The sequence below is a fragment of the Leptosomus discolor genome, chromosome 12, assembly GCF_034619465.1.
Source record: "Leptosomus discolor isolate bLepDis1 chromosome 12, bLepDis1.hap2, whole genome shotgun sequence".
Lineage (NCBI taxonomy): Eukaryota > Metazoa > Chordata > Aves > Leptosomiformes > Leptosomidae > Leptosomus > Leptosomus discolor.
The window spans coordinates 20,615,540-20,631,884 of record NC_141402.1 but is presented as its reverse complement, the minus strand read 5'-3'; the positions used below and the strand labels follow the sequence as shown (position 1 = coordinate 20,631,884).

General features: G+C 37.0%; 1 protein-coding gene across 1 annotated transcript in view; it reads right to left on the bottom strand.

The window, feature by feature from the left end:
- The window catches only part of SPON1 (spondin 1), a 193,130-nt gene that overhangs the window by 152,578 nt on the left and 24,207 nt on the right, over positions 1 to 16,345 (bottom strand). The window contains exon 3 of the mRNA XM_086472291.1: positions 4,161 to 4,294. Coding sequence (XP_086328417.1) covers positions 4,161 to 4,294 — 134 coding nt within the window. The remainder of the gene's footprint in view (positions 1 to 4,160; positions 4,295 to 16,345) is intronic.

The window sequence follows — 16,345 nt, the reverse complement described above, 5'->3', positions numbered from 1 at the left end:
GTATTACATCCAAGGTGTAGACCCACGGACTAGAATTGAAGTTGACCTTTTAGGTATGATAGCTTTGCAACAAGAGCACAGCTACCTAAAAGATTTTGCGAATACATGCTTGATGTATTAAACATATCATGGTTTTCATTTGTAAGACTGCAATTCTTTAAAATTGCTCTACACTCTGACTACACACAAATACAACCCAATGTAATTAAATTCATGACAATAACTACATATGCAAAAAACACTAAGTTCCGTGCTTTTCCTCAAAAATTATAAAACACTTCCCTGGAAGATGTCTTGGAAAACATTTCCAGAAACAAACAGCAAAGACATTATGATGAATACCGTGGATTTCTGCAAGTGGTAATGGTAATAAGCACTATTTACAGGTATCGGATTTTCACTGGTTGGTTGTTTAAGCAGGGTATGTATAGCAGAAAAGTAACTTGTCAGCAAGAACTTTTGTAACATTCACGGTACAAGTCACATCTATTGCCCGAGAACTTAATTATTGCAGTAGTCAGAGAACTGTGGTTTCCTTTGAAAATGATAAACTGAATATAACTTATCTGCATGTGGCCATTATTTACTACATTAACAATTAATCTCAGACTCAGCGAAAATCACTAAACGCTAAAGGAGGAAAACATAGTTCCCATCTAGCAGTACTTGACTCTTCATGAGATCTACACCAGCTGACAGATTTAACCAATTTGGATAATAACAAGATTCTCCCTAGCATGAAATTTTAATATATGACAAGACAATTTACAAAATTTTCTTCACTCTTGTTTTATAATACAGAATTCTAAAAGTACTTGCAGAAAACCATTTGTTCTGTATTTTCCATAAACTACATAGGTCAGACCTTTACCTTCCTGTTCAGTACCACACTGAACTGAGATGCTTTATCTTGAAGAACAAAACTAACCAGTCAAATCTAGAAAGCTGGGGCTAAAAGCAGCCTAAGAGGTGATTCTCCATTGCTGATAAGAAACTTTTAATAAATATCTATTATCTTTTTTTTTGTCAATGGTGTAAATCACTTTCCTTGTTAAACTAGATAAATCTGCATTAGCTGGGGTTTTTTTACAGAATTAAGCATAGTCTTTGAGTATTAGTTGTCAGACACAAAAACAAAACAAAAAAATGCATCTGTGCTGTTCCACTTTTGCTGAAAAGTAGAACATGCTAAACCAAGCATGACAGTCTACATGCAGTAAAAAGGTTAAAAACAAAAGTTAACAGTTTTCAGACTCTCTTAAACAATATATTAAAACAGATTGGCCAAGTCAGGGTTCAAACCCCTGAAAATTTCTCCACTTTCATGTGATGATATAAATACCACCAGGCTCTACCACTGCTTAGTTGCCTATATAATTAGTTTTTATATTGCACATAACAAAAAATAATTATAAATATCTCTCAAGAAAGTTTTAACAGCAGGTTTTCAAAGATGGCAAAAAGCAAACACATTCTGAAGAGCCCAGAAATCTAATAAATAAGCTTTAGAACAGAAACACTTATCAGAAGATGAAAGAAATGACCTGGTCCTCCCACATTGCCACATGGCACCTTAGTGTCCGATCAATCACAAGAAACAAGGGAAAGTAAATAGGCATACGAAGATTAAATATTGCATTGTGAACATGAAAACTGCGCACAGCACGACAGCTCAGAATGGTCCAAATAGATATCTTTAACCACACACGCAAGAAAGATGTTGTTGTAAGCACCTTCCTACTCAAGCTGACATTTGGGTAGCTTCTGAAGCTAGCACAGATGCTGAGGCAGCCAGGTGAATCCTTATTGCTAAGATCTGGTTGATTTATCTTTTTATGATTCTGTTGATTTATCTTTTTATGATAACTTTGTTCCACATACCAAAACTTTCAAGTACCTAGTGCTGTGATGAGGCTGACTACACTGACAGCTGACAATGCATTCCATTTCCATTAGGTCATTCTAAAAAACAAGGTGTTTAAAATTGTCCTGCAGGGTCTGAGGCCATTCCCAAAATGATGTGCTGTTTCTCCATTTCACCCATCTGCAGAAATCATTTTAAGAGCTGGTATGCTGGAGTCTGTGCACCTTCCTATAACTGGATTTAGCTGCACAGTGTTCCTAGCGCACATCAGGACGTGGAAAGGGGGCTTAAAAGCGTGAAGGTCTCCCAAGCAGTGTGTAACATCTAAGCAAATTTTTCTGTCTTGTGTCTTCAGTGACACTAAAGCATAGGCTTAAACTTTTGGACAAACAGAGCCTCAGGTATTTGCATCCCAGGAGTACATGCAGTACACCGAGTCTGGAAGGATTTGAACCTTTAGGCTATTTCATTGCCATCACTTGGTGGGAATGAAGAGAATGGAAGAATATTTCTTGACTAAGCAATTACAGCGTAACATCATATGTTAACCCATTTCCCTCTGTTTTGCACTTTTTTTTCCCCAATTCTAAGTTTTCCCACAGAAAGAGGTGTTTTAGAAAGCAAAGTAGTGATGATAAGTCAAATTCAAATATATGTTTATTATCCTAAATTTGTGTTTTGTAGTCACCCAGAGCTAGCATTACACACATATGTGCTCATGCCAAAAGACTTAACATCCCTTACTGAACCCTACAACTAGAGATTACCATTTGTCTGTGTCGTTTTATGCTTGTCACAACCAAACTGATCACGTGCACTATGCCTACAAAGCACTGAGAAGACGAGACTACGAGCCAAATGTACTGCTGAAGTAGTTAAGTGCCTCAAGCAATATTTGTTATGCAACTAAAAGGGAGGCAGTCAAAGCAAATAGCTTTATTGATAAACAGCTCAGCAACACTGAAAGAATCTTCTTGATTGCTGAAGAAACTCTCAAAAAATGCAATTTTATAAACTTTTAACACACAGTATGTCTCACCATCCAGCAAGCGGCAGGTTTCCCAGTCTTACTGCAGTCTGATGTACACTTGTCTGTCCTGAGCTTAAGAAAAGACTGAAAGCATATTCTTGAACTGCTTCAGTGCACATTAAAACAGATGATCTTAAAGAAAATTATTTTACTGATACCAAGACACAGCAGATAGAAGCACATCGCCAAAGATTTGAGACTGTTCCGCAGCCAGTGTCAGAATTGGGGCCAGATCACCCTCACCAAGGTGGAAGAGGAGGGTGTTTATCTCTTGTGCAATCAGCAAAAACAGAAGGAAGAAGCACAAGGGGAGAGGAGAGCAGCCACGGACCAGTTTTGCTGGTGGCAATTTTGCAGCCTGTTTAGAAACTACTTGCAATTTTAATTGGCCCAAACTATCTTCAGCACAACCTTTGTGCCAGCATCTCCTTAAAATCCTGGAGGTGTTCTGTGTCTCTAAAGGCATGCTCAGTACTGATAATACTCTTGGAAATTTTTTGGTCTACTGCAGGGCACATCTTAGCAATTGCTCAAAGCGAGCAAACAAATCTCAATTGTCCATGCATATTTGACCAATCTGTCCTGTTAAATGTGGCAAGCAAAACCTTAAGAGACAGGACAACGTTTCTCTGGCAGTTTCCTTTGATACTCTTCATAGTAAAAAGTGATTTAAGGTTTCTACATACAAATGAGTGGCCCTAAAGCAAAGTGCACCTACATAACGTTATCTTTGTCAATTGCTTAAAAAGCATGAATACACATGCTTTAGAAATACCCCGCAGAAATAATAGGAAAACATCAGTAAATGATCACCAGCTCTAAAATGAAAGCATTCACCTCTAAACAAATACATCTGGTTTTACTGATAAAGTCCAGTTAGAAAATCCTGACTCTACCAAACTGTTCTGTTATTCATCTCAACTAAGATCGTGTTTTTTACCTGAATCTTAACCAGATGGATGCAATTTTGGTCTTAAATATTCAAAATTTTTAGATTTTTAAGTGAAATAAATGGCTGTGAGCCTACCAAGTTCATTTAGGGTTAACAATTAAATGGTTACTGAAAGCTTAAAGTAAATTTTGAATACTTGGGCTTTAAGTTGCTACTATTCGCCTGTGCAAGTAGAACTATCCTTGGTCAAGTGCATCAAAGGAGGAAAAAAAAGCATCTAAGAACTTCAGCAGTTCTTAATGTAATAAATATTAGATTTACTATTAACTGAATTTTACTTAAATGGTTAGTTTAATTTGCCTTAAAATACTTACTTCAGAATTACACAGCCTGTACCGGTAGGAGGAGCCGTCCAAAACACTTGAATGCGTGTCCTTCTTCGAGGTGTGCTCTCAGTAACAGCAACAGGACAATTACTCATAAACTGTGTTTCTTCTTCATCTATGATCTAAGGAAGCACAAGAAGAAGAATGGGAAAAGTTAAGGACATAAGCCAATGTCTCTCCAATAAGTTTGGTCAGTTCACGTTTTACTTCAGCAGGATTATTTACAATACTGTCTGCTTAGCTCAGCACTACTTCAGTAAATTTATTTATAACCTGCAAGTCACTCACTGAAATGAAAAAAAAAGCTCACAAAATAAAGACAGAAGAATAATTCAGTTCTAGGTGAAGAGAAGTTAGTTCTCAGTTAGTGTGGCTACAAGTAACCTTTTTTGTAGATCCTGATTACTGGAGCTTCCTGTAAATGTTAATGAACTGAAAATAATAAAAGATGCATAATTTCTTTTTTTTTTTTTAATGTTGTTGCAACTGGTTAGGACAGGTAGAACATGCTAGAGAAGAAGGGGGTTCAGTTTGTTTATTTTTTATTTGCTTTTTAAACTAACCTTTGTTTAAACAGTAGTATTCTTAAGGTATCAAAAGAATCTCCAGGTCAAAATAAGTAATGCATGAATCATAATAATCTATAATTCAGAGACCATTATTTAGTCCATTCTGCACACTTGTCTGCTTTTTTGATTGACTGATGTTTAACAGAAATGTTTAAATGGTATAAGTTAACACAAAACCAGATAGGCTGATTTGGAACTGGTGCTGCTCTAAGGATTTTACTCAAAGGTGTCTGTGACAAAATAGCTTTCTCACTACATATGTACTTCATGGATTGTACTTTAAGCCTTCTGTTCATGGGATCTCAAAGAAAATTCGTCAGAAGCTGCCAAGTTTTATTTGGAAACAGGCATTGCTGTGATATTGCAAAATTTCTCTTCAAAATTACTCAGCGGTCTACTTTCATTCGATAAAGCCATAATTCACACTACACTGGGTCAAGATTCAGGCAATGAATTACAAACCCTACCATTTTGAAAAAGAAGCTGTATTTATTGATTTATAACAAGACTAAGCTCTGAACAAGCTATTTCAGAATTCCTGTTCTAATACACACAATTTTACCAGATTTCAATTAAAAAAAAAAAAAAAAAGCCTTCGGGCAGTAAACAATTTTAAAGAAGTATTTTGACAAAAAAAAATACTATTTTACATTCTGAAAAAGTGGCAATATCTATAGTTTTACCTGATCTGCTCTAGTGAGCAGGCATCCACATTGTCTCACCCAATGATACTGCCAGCACTCACAAACATTTTTAGCAAAGCCAACAAACATTTCTGGTTTTCCATGGCAGAATAAAGGGGCACTGGCCCAGGGATGTGCTGAGGAACTCTATTTAGCTGGTCAATAGGGTAATGGTTAATGAGTTTTAAATCTAAATCCATTAATATTAACTTTTTTAACACTTCATATAACCTGTGTAACTAAACACAACATGTACAGCTACTACTTTGCTAGATTCTAATTAACATGAAGCATTAGGAAGCATGAAATCTAGCATAGGCTTGAGCTGGCACTGCATGGTTTCTATTTCCACTTGATACAATTTAATGCACTCAACTAAAGCATCAAGAAATTCCTAACCTACATTTCTGTCTTGGCCATCAACCGTATTTATTCTGTCTGCCTTACTCCTGCAACAGTAAAATAAAGAAATAAAACTATTTACTTCTCTACCAGAAAGGTTGTCTCAATTATTCAGGACCATACCAACTGACCTTTTATCCATATCTCACAGTAATTCATTCTCAATCAAAACCCAGTTTTGGTGGAAGTTTTAAGTGAAGAATGGGTGATTTTATGCCATCTCATACAAAACAAAATACTATTGTACATTATATAAAAGCAGGATAATTCCCATTGGAAGGGGTTTTAGGAGGTCGTCTGAAAGTGCTTAAAAATGACAGCTTTTCTAGAAAAACAGAAATATTGCAAATTACTGTACAAGTTACACTAGCTCCTTATTCTCCTGTCAGATGCAAACTGCTGCTGTAACATCATAACTCACGTTCTTGGATAAAAGCTTTAAAAGTATGTTAAGTTCAGGTCAAGAAAGATTAAGTAGTTATAGGTAAGTGTAAATACTTTACAACTGACCGGATAAAAGCTATTCAACAATGATTAATGAACCTTTGACATATGACGATTTTTTCCAAATCTAGTTTAGCGCTTGTCTGACACACATTTCCATCAATGAATGTTTCTTGAGAAGCCCAAATGAAATGAACCCATGTTCTCAAAGTATAGAGTTGCTATTTTCAGTTAACAAGAACTTAGCTGCTTTCACATCCCTAAAGATCATTCTTCTAACAGTCGCCATTGTAAACTCATCTGTGATGCATTTGCACGTTAAGTAAATTCTTATCTCCAGGTGAGTCAATCCTGCTTTTTGTCCCAACAATGAACGGAATCACAAGGAACACCAAAACCAAATCCAACAACTAATGCTTAAGGAAGGACTTAGGAGCAACCGTGAGTAGTTATTACAAGTCAAATTCCCGGCTACTGCAAAACCAGAACCGGAAATATTTGTTTGGATTCTAGATAGTCATTAGGTTGGAGCACAACCAGGCCCTTTTCCAGAAGCAACAAACGAATGCAGGAGCACAGACATATTTTGCACTTGGATAGCCTACCCCATTCCTGCAACCTACCAAGTTATGAATTTTCTCAAAGGATGCAGAAGCCTTTAATGAAATAATTTAAAAGTTCTGGTTACATTTTAGAACATAATCTGGGAAGAACAGGAAGTGGTTGAACCTCAAGACTACATCACAATTTCCTGCATCACTAACCATCAAAGTGAGCAGACTTATACAAAAAGTGTCTACTGGGAAAACTGGAACATAAAAAGAATAAGGTCCTCCAAAAAAAGTTCCTTTGAAGAAAAATTAGACAGAAGGTTTCTTAATAAAGACTCCTAATGTTGACAGTACAGAACTCCTAAACTAGTTGGAAATGCTCAAATGCCAGTTAATCTGAGAGGATTAAAAGAAAAATTATTTAAAGATATTTTATAAAACTCAGAAGAATTATCCAGATTCTAGGACTTCAGACAAATATAAACCTGTCTTAAATATATTTGTTAAAAAGATGTTTTTGTTCCATATCCATGGAGGTTTGATTCTTCACAGAAAGTTCTTAGGGGTGATACAGGAAGGGTTCACTACTGATACAACAAGATTCCAAATGACACAATATTTTAGGGTGGTGGATGATACTATTGCACTCACACATAACACAGGAGAGATCAAGAGCATTCTCGCCAACTTGGGGGGGGGGGGGGCGGGGGCGGGTGGGGAAGATATGTAATTTCTGAAAATAATACAATCCTGGGTTTTGTTCTGGAATCAAGTCAGACCACAGAGGCATGAAGGAAAGAACTGGCAGGAGAAAGGCATGCAGATTAAAATGTAGCATCTACAAAACTACAGCTTCTAAACCCTAAGTTATCTGTAATGGGAAGCCTTACATTTTTTCAGGAACAGGCCAGGAAATTAACTACATGTTGGACAAAAATCCTAAGCATAAAACAAACACTTGGCCAAAGAATCTGTGATCTCAGAGGGACAATCTCTATGTGACTAATTCTTTCAAATCCGCAGTGCAATGACATTAAGTCTTAATATTCTATTTAGTTTTTGGTGTGGGTGGTTTTTTTCCCCGCTGTTACGATTGTAATATTATTGGACCAATTTATTCCTTCAGGGAAACTAGTATAAATCCTGAACAAGACTCTTTGAGTTAACCTGGATTTGAACGAGTCACAGAAAGTAAAATTTGGCTGAACTTGGGTAAATCTACAAACATGTAAGTAAGGATATTAAAAGGGAGAATTTACCAGCCTCAGGCTCAGTCTTGCATTCTTTGCATATTGCAAACATTGATGAGGTCCAGGATGAATTCTGGGTTCCTGAAAAGCAGGACTGGATAACTGCTTGGTGGTTAAACAGATGAGTGAGTGGGGTTTTTTTCTCAGAATTGGAACCTTTCATGTTGAGTGACAGAACTTGCTATCTGTGTCTGATTTCTATAAACTCTTAATCAATAAATAGAAGCAGGCAGTTGTCCTCTCTGTCATTAAATTTGTATTTAAAAAAAAAAAAGGTCAAAATGCTATACATCACAAAGAAAGGAATTAGTATCAAGTACAAAAGGAGATGAAGTTACATAAATCCTCTACTGGCTTGTGTCCACTTCCTTAGTTTAAACCACTGGCTAAGATCTTCAGCACCATTTCTCACCATCACTTTCCACCCCCGAAACAGCTGCATTCTACTGGAACAACTGAGTTAAAAAAACCAAAAAAATACAAAACAAAACCAAACCCACACCACAGACAAAGTTCACAAGATAAGCATTTTGTGGGCAGTTTTCATCTTTGGAAGAGCTAATATGGAATCTGACTTCCAGAATGTTGTAAAACTACCTTCTCATTGAGGAAACTTTCCCACTATAAAAGGAACTTTGAGTCTACATAATGATAATAATATTTTGCCTTTAGAGATTAATCTAGAAAAGAGCTTATTATATGGAATGGAAAACTACTCATGTACAAAGTCAGTTTAAAAAAACATACCTCAAAGATATACTTCACGTAACCAATTTCCTTGACTAAAGGGCAGTCTTTCCTTTAGAGTCTTAGAATCAGAACTGGGATTTTTTTAATGATGTGTCAATAATCGGTCTTGACACAGACTGTGATTCAAAGCTACATAGCACCACCAAGCACTGCTGGGCTCTCAGTAAGATTTGCCATCTTTAGGACTGCACCAGAAGACTGGAGATCTCTTAAGTAGCCACACCTTGGAGAAAAGCCTGCAAATCGCTATGTTCTGGTAACTTCTAGCACAAACTTGACATAGATATCCTACAATGCCGTAACTGGAAATAAAATTTAGTTCTGTAATCATTACCTGAGCACAGGTGTGAAACGGATTAGATGACACGATGGTAAGTTCTGTGAACGCAGTATCGGCACAAGTTATGTACCTCTCCACCTATCTGCCTCTGTGCGTCCATCTGCCTGCTCATTTTTCATTCTAGACACAAGGTAGTTGGAATCATGGGGAGGAGGGGAAAAGACCCATCCAGTTCTACAAAGAAGTATGATGCCAGACAGTCAGATCATGTCTTTGATGTATATTAACAAGGAAAGGAAAAAAAAAAATAAAGGATTTATAAATCATCTTCCAAGAAATGAAAAAAAAAAAATTTAAAAAATCCAAACCAAACATTTGTGTGTGAGATATTCTAAGGAAAAGTATTTTAATTCTATCCAACCCTCCTTCTCTTCTTTAAAACAAACAATTTGAATAGTGTGTTCATTGCAAAAAAGGCTGATTTGGAGGAGCAAAACAAAAAGAAGCTACTGAGAGAATCCTGTATGAGAAGCTTATGCATTAAAGCATCCAAAAAAATTTTGCTATCAATAATCTTACAGTCATACTGCACTGCATGTTGTCTTCAGTCTAAACAAACCTAAGAGCTAGATTCCACCTATTTTAGGGCAGGCAATATGTCTATTGTAAGGTGCAGTTCAAACAAAGGGAGAAAGAAAACAGTTTGATGTGACAAGAACCTGAAGCGTGTTAAAGATAAAGCACTACACTGCCAGCTTTTACACTGAAGTGCCTTCCCTGCCTGAGAGACTGTCTATGGAAAGCTTAACAAAACAGCAATTTCTTCTTTACTTAATTCAATATATATTAAAAGAAATTTATATTGACAGAGACAGATAACAATAACTTGACAGCATTTAGTAAATGTAAACTGTTATATCGATTATCTTTGAGTTTGAACCACTCTCAGTTAATCAATGTTGTAACATGTTGAATTATAAGGTTTATGCTAAAAGCTTATGTTTCTAAATTGAAAATAGCCAGTTAAGTAAAAGCTGTCCATGGAACTCAAGAGATGAAGGAGCATAGATTGTTGTGAACTGAGACAGTTTTCATCTAAGTAGTCACCAAGACTGGACTTAAGGTCCGAATTTTAATCTTTGTTTCCCATGAATTTTTCTCCTTGACTATAACATTAACATTTCTGTGGAAACAGTTGGGCAAATTGATTCAAGCTCCTTTATCAGACTATATTACTAGTATTTTTGACAGATAATCCAGCTTTTCCCAGAGGATGGGGTAGAAGTGAGCGAGCGGCTGTGTGGTGCTTTGTTGCCAGCTGAGAGGGCTCAAATCATGACAGTCCTGAACATTATTTATTTGACAAAAAATGACCACTACTTCAATCTGATAAGAAATTTTCACAGGGAAAAAATAACTTTCGATAGCAGGTGTCTCAAGTGCTTTCAGCCTAGAAGTGTTGCTTGCTGAAAGGGGTGTTATATAAAAATCAACCTCACAATCAAGGATTTTTAGATAACAATCACTTGAAAGCAGTAAAAGCATGAGGATTTTATATATTGCATAGTCACTACGATTAGGATCTTTTATTTAAGCTTATAATACACACGTCTTTTGAAAGAGAAGAAAGAGTTGCCATCTCTCCTAAATAGATACATTTATCTAGTTATCTATAATGCAATTAGCTACCTTGTATTTAAGAGCCCATTTTAATCCAATTATCTGGATGGATAAAAGGCATTGGAAGGTTCTGTAAAGAAATAAATGTTTTCACAGCCTCATAAAAGAAAGTGATAAAAAATAAGGCAATGTAGATACAACACTTAACTGGAAGAGAGACATGACTTTTATTGCTGATCAACCTTTCTCAAATCACTTTAGTGTAGCCTGTTTCTCAATTGTGAAGGGAAGATATAGACATTGATCTGCTTTTTCAAAACAATATATTAAATGCTCTATAAAAACGTACTTATTACAATCCTTAACAGCTTATTATACCTCAAATTGATCTCAGACCTCATAAACAGGAGTTCTTTGTGAGGAGATTAAATATGAGATGCCAAACCTTCATCCCACTCTGTGATGTGTCAATAGCTCAAATTAGATGGAAAAGTGGCTTAGAGAATCAACTAGGAATTTAAGTCAGGGAAATCCATGGAAGCCATAAAGTTGGGGTGGCCCCCTGTGTACGAAGCCTTTGTCTCACTTTTGTAAAAAGAACAGCCAAATTCTGTCAAAGATCTCCCAGCTTGGTGCCTTGACGCCCACAGAATCCAGGAAGCAGAACAAACCCAAATCTGGCAGAGCGCCAGGTTGACAACTGCATCCTTACACAGAGTGTGTTTTCAGCATATCGAGGGATTGTAGCACAGTAAATTTAAAATGGAAATTTAAATATTGTTAAAAAATAAGAACCTTGCTTCACAAAAAACGCTTATATTTTCATTTGGCTGCACACTGGGATTAGAACCTTATTTACTTATTTATCTTTCAAAAGCTGAGAGACGTTCTAGTAGAACATGCTCTGGGACCAGCATTGAAGATTCTGCTTCTGATACAGAAGATGCAGATTCATACATCCATTCCAAATCAGGCAGCTCACTGTCAGTGTGAGCTTTTACAAAATGAGTAACCTTCAGCCAGTCTCTCTTCTCAGCTGTTCTGCCTTACATATATACTCAGTGAACCAAGGGGAAAAACTGCCTTGACGGTCAGGTAATGAAAGTACTGATGTGTCTTCATGTCTCTGCTCTGTTTGTTTTGATGACTTTACCTCCAAATTGCAAAGCTAGTCTCTTCCCTGCTGGCCTAGCAAAGTGTTTTAGTAGTTTTACAAAGTAGAGGGATCGAAGAGAAAAAGACTGTAAGAAATCAATCCTGAAATAAACTGTTGCTGCATGGAGGAGCACTCCTTAGGGCTGTAAAACTCCGTGGTATATTCCCTGTTCTAACGACTCAGACACTTGAACCTTCTCCATACAGATTGAAAGCCTTTTGTCACTTGCGATGGACCTCCTCTTCTGACTGGAAATTATGTCTAGATGAAAAGTTTTCCCAACAAAAAAGTAATAATTGATATATTCCATTAAAAGGGTCAATATACTGGTGTTTCTTTCTGGAGAGACAAGCGACTGAAACACCTCCCCAAAATATTAAGAATCTCTTCTAGCACTGGTTTGATAGTCCAGGACTGAGATCATCTCATCAGTTCCAAGAGTGCCAACTCAGAACTTTTTAAAGCGTTCAATTAAAAACAAATATCAATGCTCCTGGATTTATTTCTGACTTTCACAAATGCCCTTGTTTGAAAAGGGACAAAACAGACCTCCGAGCTTCCTCCCCAGACTTGGTCTTGTGTGTTGTCTTGACCTCGGGCTCATCAATAGTCTTGTATAACACATCTCTGTCGAGAGTTAATGTTTAAGTCAGCATGAGCACTTTAGCCATGTTACTGCAGCTTTGTTTTATATATATGTATAGATAAACACACATGGTGCCGCATCTAGCGGCATCAAAAATTCACAAACAATTTTTAGTGAAAAAAATGACTTTTTACAAGGGCCTGCAGTGATAGGATGAGAGGTAACGGTTGGAAGCTGGGAGAGGGCAGGTTTAGACTAGATAAGGCAGAAGTTTTCCACCCTGAGGGTGGTGAGACACTGGAACAGGTTGCCTAAGGAAGTTGTGGATGCTCCATCCCTGGAAGTGTCCAAGACCAGGCTGGACAAAGGCTTGAGGAACCCGGTCTAGTGGGAAGTGTCCCTGCCATGGGGGGGGATGGTCTCGGAAGTCCCTTCCAACCCAAACCATTCTATGATATGATTCTATGAAAAGATTCATCCCTGGCTGACACAGTGGGCCACTCGTGCATGCACATAAACCCAACTCTAATGACACATTAATAAATATTTTTTCCCCACATTTTCCAAATCCATACGGTAAAGAATTCGTTCAGATTCTTTCTGTCTCAGCACAAACCAAAGATTTATAAATATATACCTAAAACAACTTCCAAGTCTCGTGCTAAGCATGCAGTTTAAAGTTGTTAAAAAGTCAGAGGCAGAGTGCTCAGTACCTTGCAGGACTGGATCCAGGATAAATTAGAACTATGTTTATGGACATGCTTGTGGAAACCTGAAGGACTATCCGATTGCTGTGATCACATTTTTTTAGCTAAAAATCAGCATTTACATTTTTGCTATATGCATATTAAAATCTTGTCAGCACGTTCTTAATAATTTGTCAACATCATATGAAACTTTTCATACTAGTACTAGAATTTTCATCAATTTCTGCAGCAACTGTCTTTACCTGCCTGAACCCATGTGTCTTTGCTTCGTTTCTTTGCGCAAAAATATCATTTATAAATGCTTGAAAGGATATGCCTTCACTGAAACTAAAACATTCCATTAGTTAGGACCTCTAGTCACCATTTGAGTTCAGTCAATTAGATATTTTAAATTCAGTGGTCCAGGAATTGTGTTCACTATAAAAATAAGGTTTACATTTCTCAGCTGTTTGCATAAATAACAAAAAAACCCTGACATTCTCATGTTCATAATGAAACAATACTCAAGAGAGAAAACACAATCTCATAAATCCACCATTCTTATCATCAGTTCTAAAAAGCTTCACTAAGAGCAGTAAGCAAATCTGACCTTCGTATCGGAACAAACCACATGGACTTGGGAGAGAGCCATTACCTACTAATTGCACTTCAGCAGTTTAGTAAAGTTGGTGTTGAATGATAGTGCTGAGGTGTAGCTCTTCCTTTTGAAATTAATTACACAATTAGCTTTTGATAAGATTACCATTCTTCATGTCCTGTTGCCACAATTGTATATTGCCAATACCCTTAGCACCACAGCGAGCGATGTACACGTAAAGCAAGTGACAGAGAAATACTTGCTGTGGACTCACACAGAAGACATGGACCTTATCTTCTCCTCACACAGGCACTTCTCGTTCGTATTCCTGTGGCAAGGAACTCCAGGTTCATTGTCAATTCAATTTAAAACTCAGGAACTAACATTTTTACTTCAGGAACAACATCCCAGATAAGAAAACAGTTGCAAGACCAGTCAATGAAAGGAAAAGGAACATCAAACTTGAGGAGACACATAAAATACCAGATGAGGAAGGAATTTTATAGTGGCTGGTCAAACGATACCTATAGCTATTCTACTGAAGCCGCCTTTCTATGTCTCATGTTGTCCCCGCAGAGTGATGATAACCGCCTGCCTTCCTCCTCAACCTTTCTCTCCCTCGCATTTGTCAGAACTCTAGTTGTCAGTCAAAGGAACCTCTTCTAACTATGAGTTTGTGGGGTACAAAGTGCAACATGGGCTTAAACCTATGTGGCTTCCTTATTAATATAATCACTAATAATGTTCTTGTAGAGGTGACGCTTTTCTACAATACAATGCAACATTTGATAGTAAAGCACAAAGGAAACGCTATTAGGTACACCAGAATTGATGAAAGTCATTTGAAATACATAGCAAAGCGTGAGTCTGCACATTTTACTGGATCAGCATTTCTCAGTTGCTTAGTTTGTTCAGGCTTTTCATTTATCCTTCGTTTTAGAAAATATTACACTACTCAGCATTATGAATATACTGCCAAGAACAGCTGCCTCACTTGGAGATCCTTATTTAAGTTAAGAAGGGATTTAAGGATTACAGAAAATACGTATTTTTAATAGCATTATTGTCCTGCTTGGTGTTGGAGCTTTGAAGCATCAGCAACTCTGGCACATGTGCTATTCACGTTCCTCATGAATGTCTCTATGCCAAAATATACATCCCAACTTAGCTCAAGCAGATTCTACACAAATTCCCATCGTCCTCAGATGACTACGTACAGAACATAATCTGTTTCAGAGAGACATAATCTACTGCTAAAACCACATTTAGAGCTAAAATACTGGTGATCTGGAACTACAGGCTTTATGCAGATAAGTTTAAGAAAGCATTTACCTCCTTAAAGGACCTCTCAAATCTTTTGCTTAACTATTTGCATCAAGTGTCAGATCAGGATTACAGTTCATACAGAAGAGCAGTAGAAAGTCAGGAAGGGCTTGTGGCAGCACTGGCAGTAGTTGTGAGCAATTTTAAAGCTACCATGTTTCTTTGTGTGTGTATGAGTGTGTGCCTGCATGTTAGGCAGAATCAGGAGAGAATAATCCAGGCTATGGCTTCTCTTACTTTTGATATGCTGATGAACGACTAATGCACAGATTCTCAGACTCTTTCCTTACTGAGAGGGCATCACAGATTACACAGTCTATTCATGAACAGTTCCTCTGCCTGCCTCTGTGTCCAAGGTTTTCTGTAAAGCCTGATTTCACATTACATAGAGTAACCTTTTGGTAAATAAAATCTGCTTCCTAAGAGTTTCAAGGAAATAATAATAATAAAAAAAGTTATGCTTTCTCCCTTTCAATATGAGAGAATTCTGTTCCAGAAAGACACACTGCAGGCAGTCAACAGTGTAGCCTTCGTTTGGCAAAAAGGAGAGTCTTGTGGGCGAACGTCAGATTTCTTTTCAAGGAGTGTGGTAGGTTCTCTTCAAACACTGACTGAAGTCCAAGTGGGTTAAGTGCTGTGACTAAACGAAAACCTCACCATGACAAATATTAAAACTGCATCTGTATTAAAACACGGTTTGGACACTTAACAGTGTCTTGCACAAACTTTTCATTATGAGAACAAACCAATGACATGAGTATCGTGAATGAAAAGTAATTTAATGCTTCAAAAGTTTTGTGGGGGGGTTTTTTGTTTTGTTTCTTTTTTTTTTTTTTAAAAAAAAAGTTCTATATTCTCTTGAATATAGCAGTATATTTCATCATGGTATGAGACGTCTGCTGGAGAATTATACAATCTTTTTAAAGGAAATAAAAATGCAGAAAAGGATTCTGAAAAAATGGAATAACAAAGAATTTTGGTAAAGGCATGTGATAAAATTCTTCATAGCTCTTTAAACTGAATTGAGCTGTAAACTGAAATGGAACTGTATCAAATTGTACTTGTACACAGAGTAACACTATAAAGACTAACAACCTTTGCCAGGTTTAAAATAAAACATATAAGTGGTATCTTGCTTTCATATTAATTCCAAGCAGGGTATAGTGATAAAGATGTGGTTCGTTCAGCGCAACTCTTACTCACTAAACCTGGCGTGACAATCAGAAACATGCCTCAATGAAGAGTCTTCCTCCTGTGCAGGATGCTGAAGAAGTT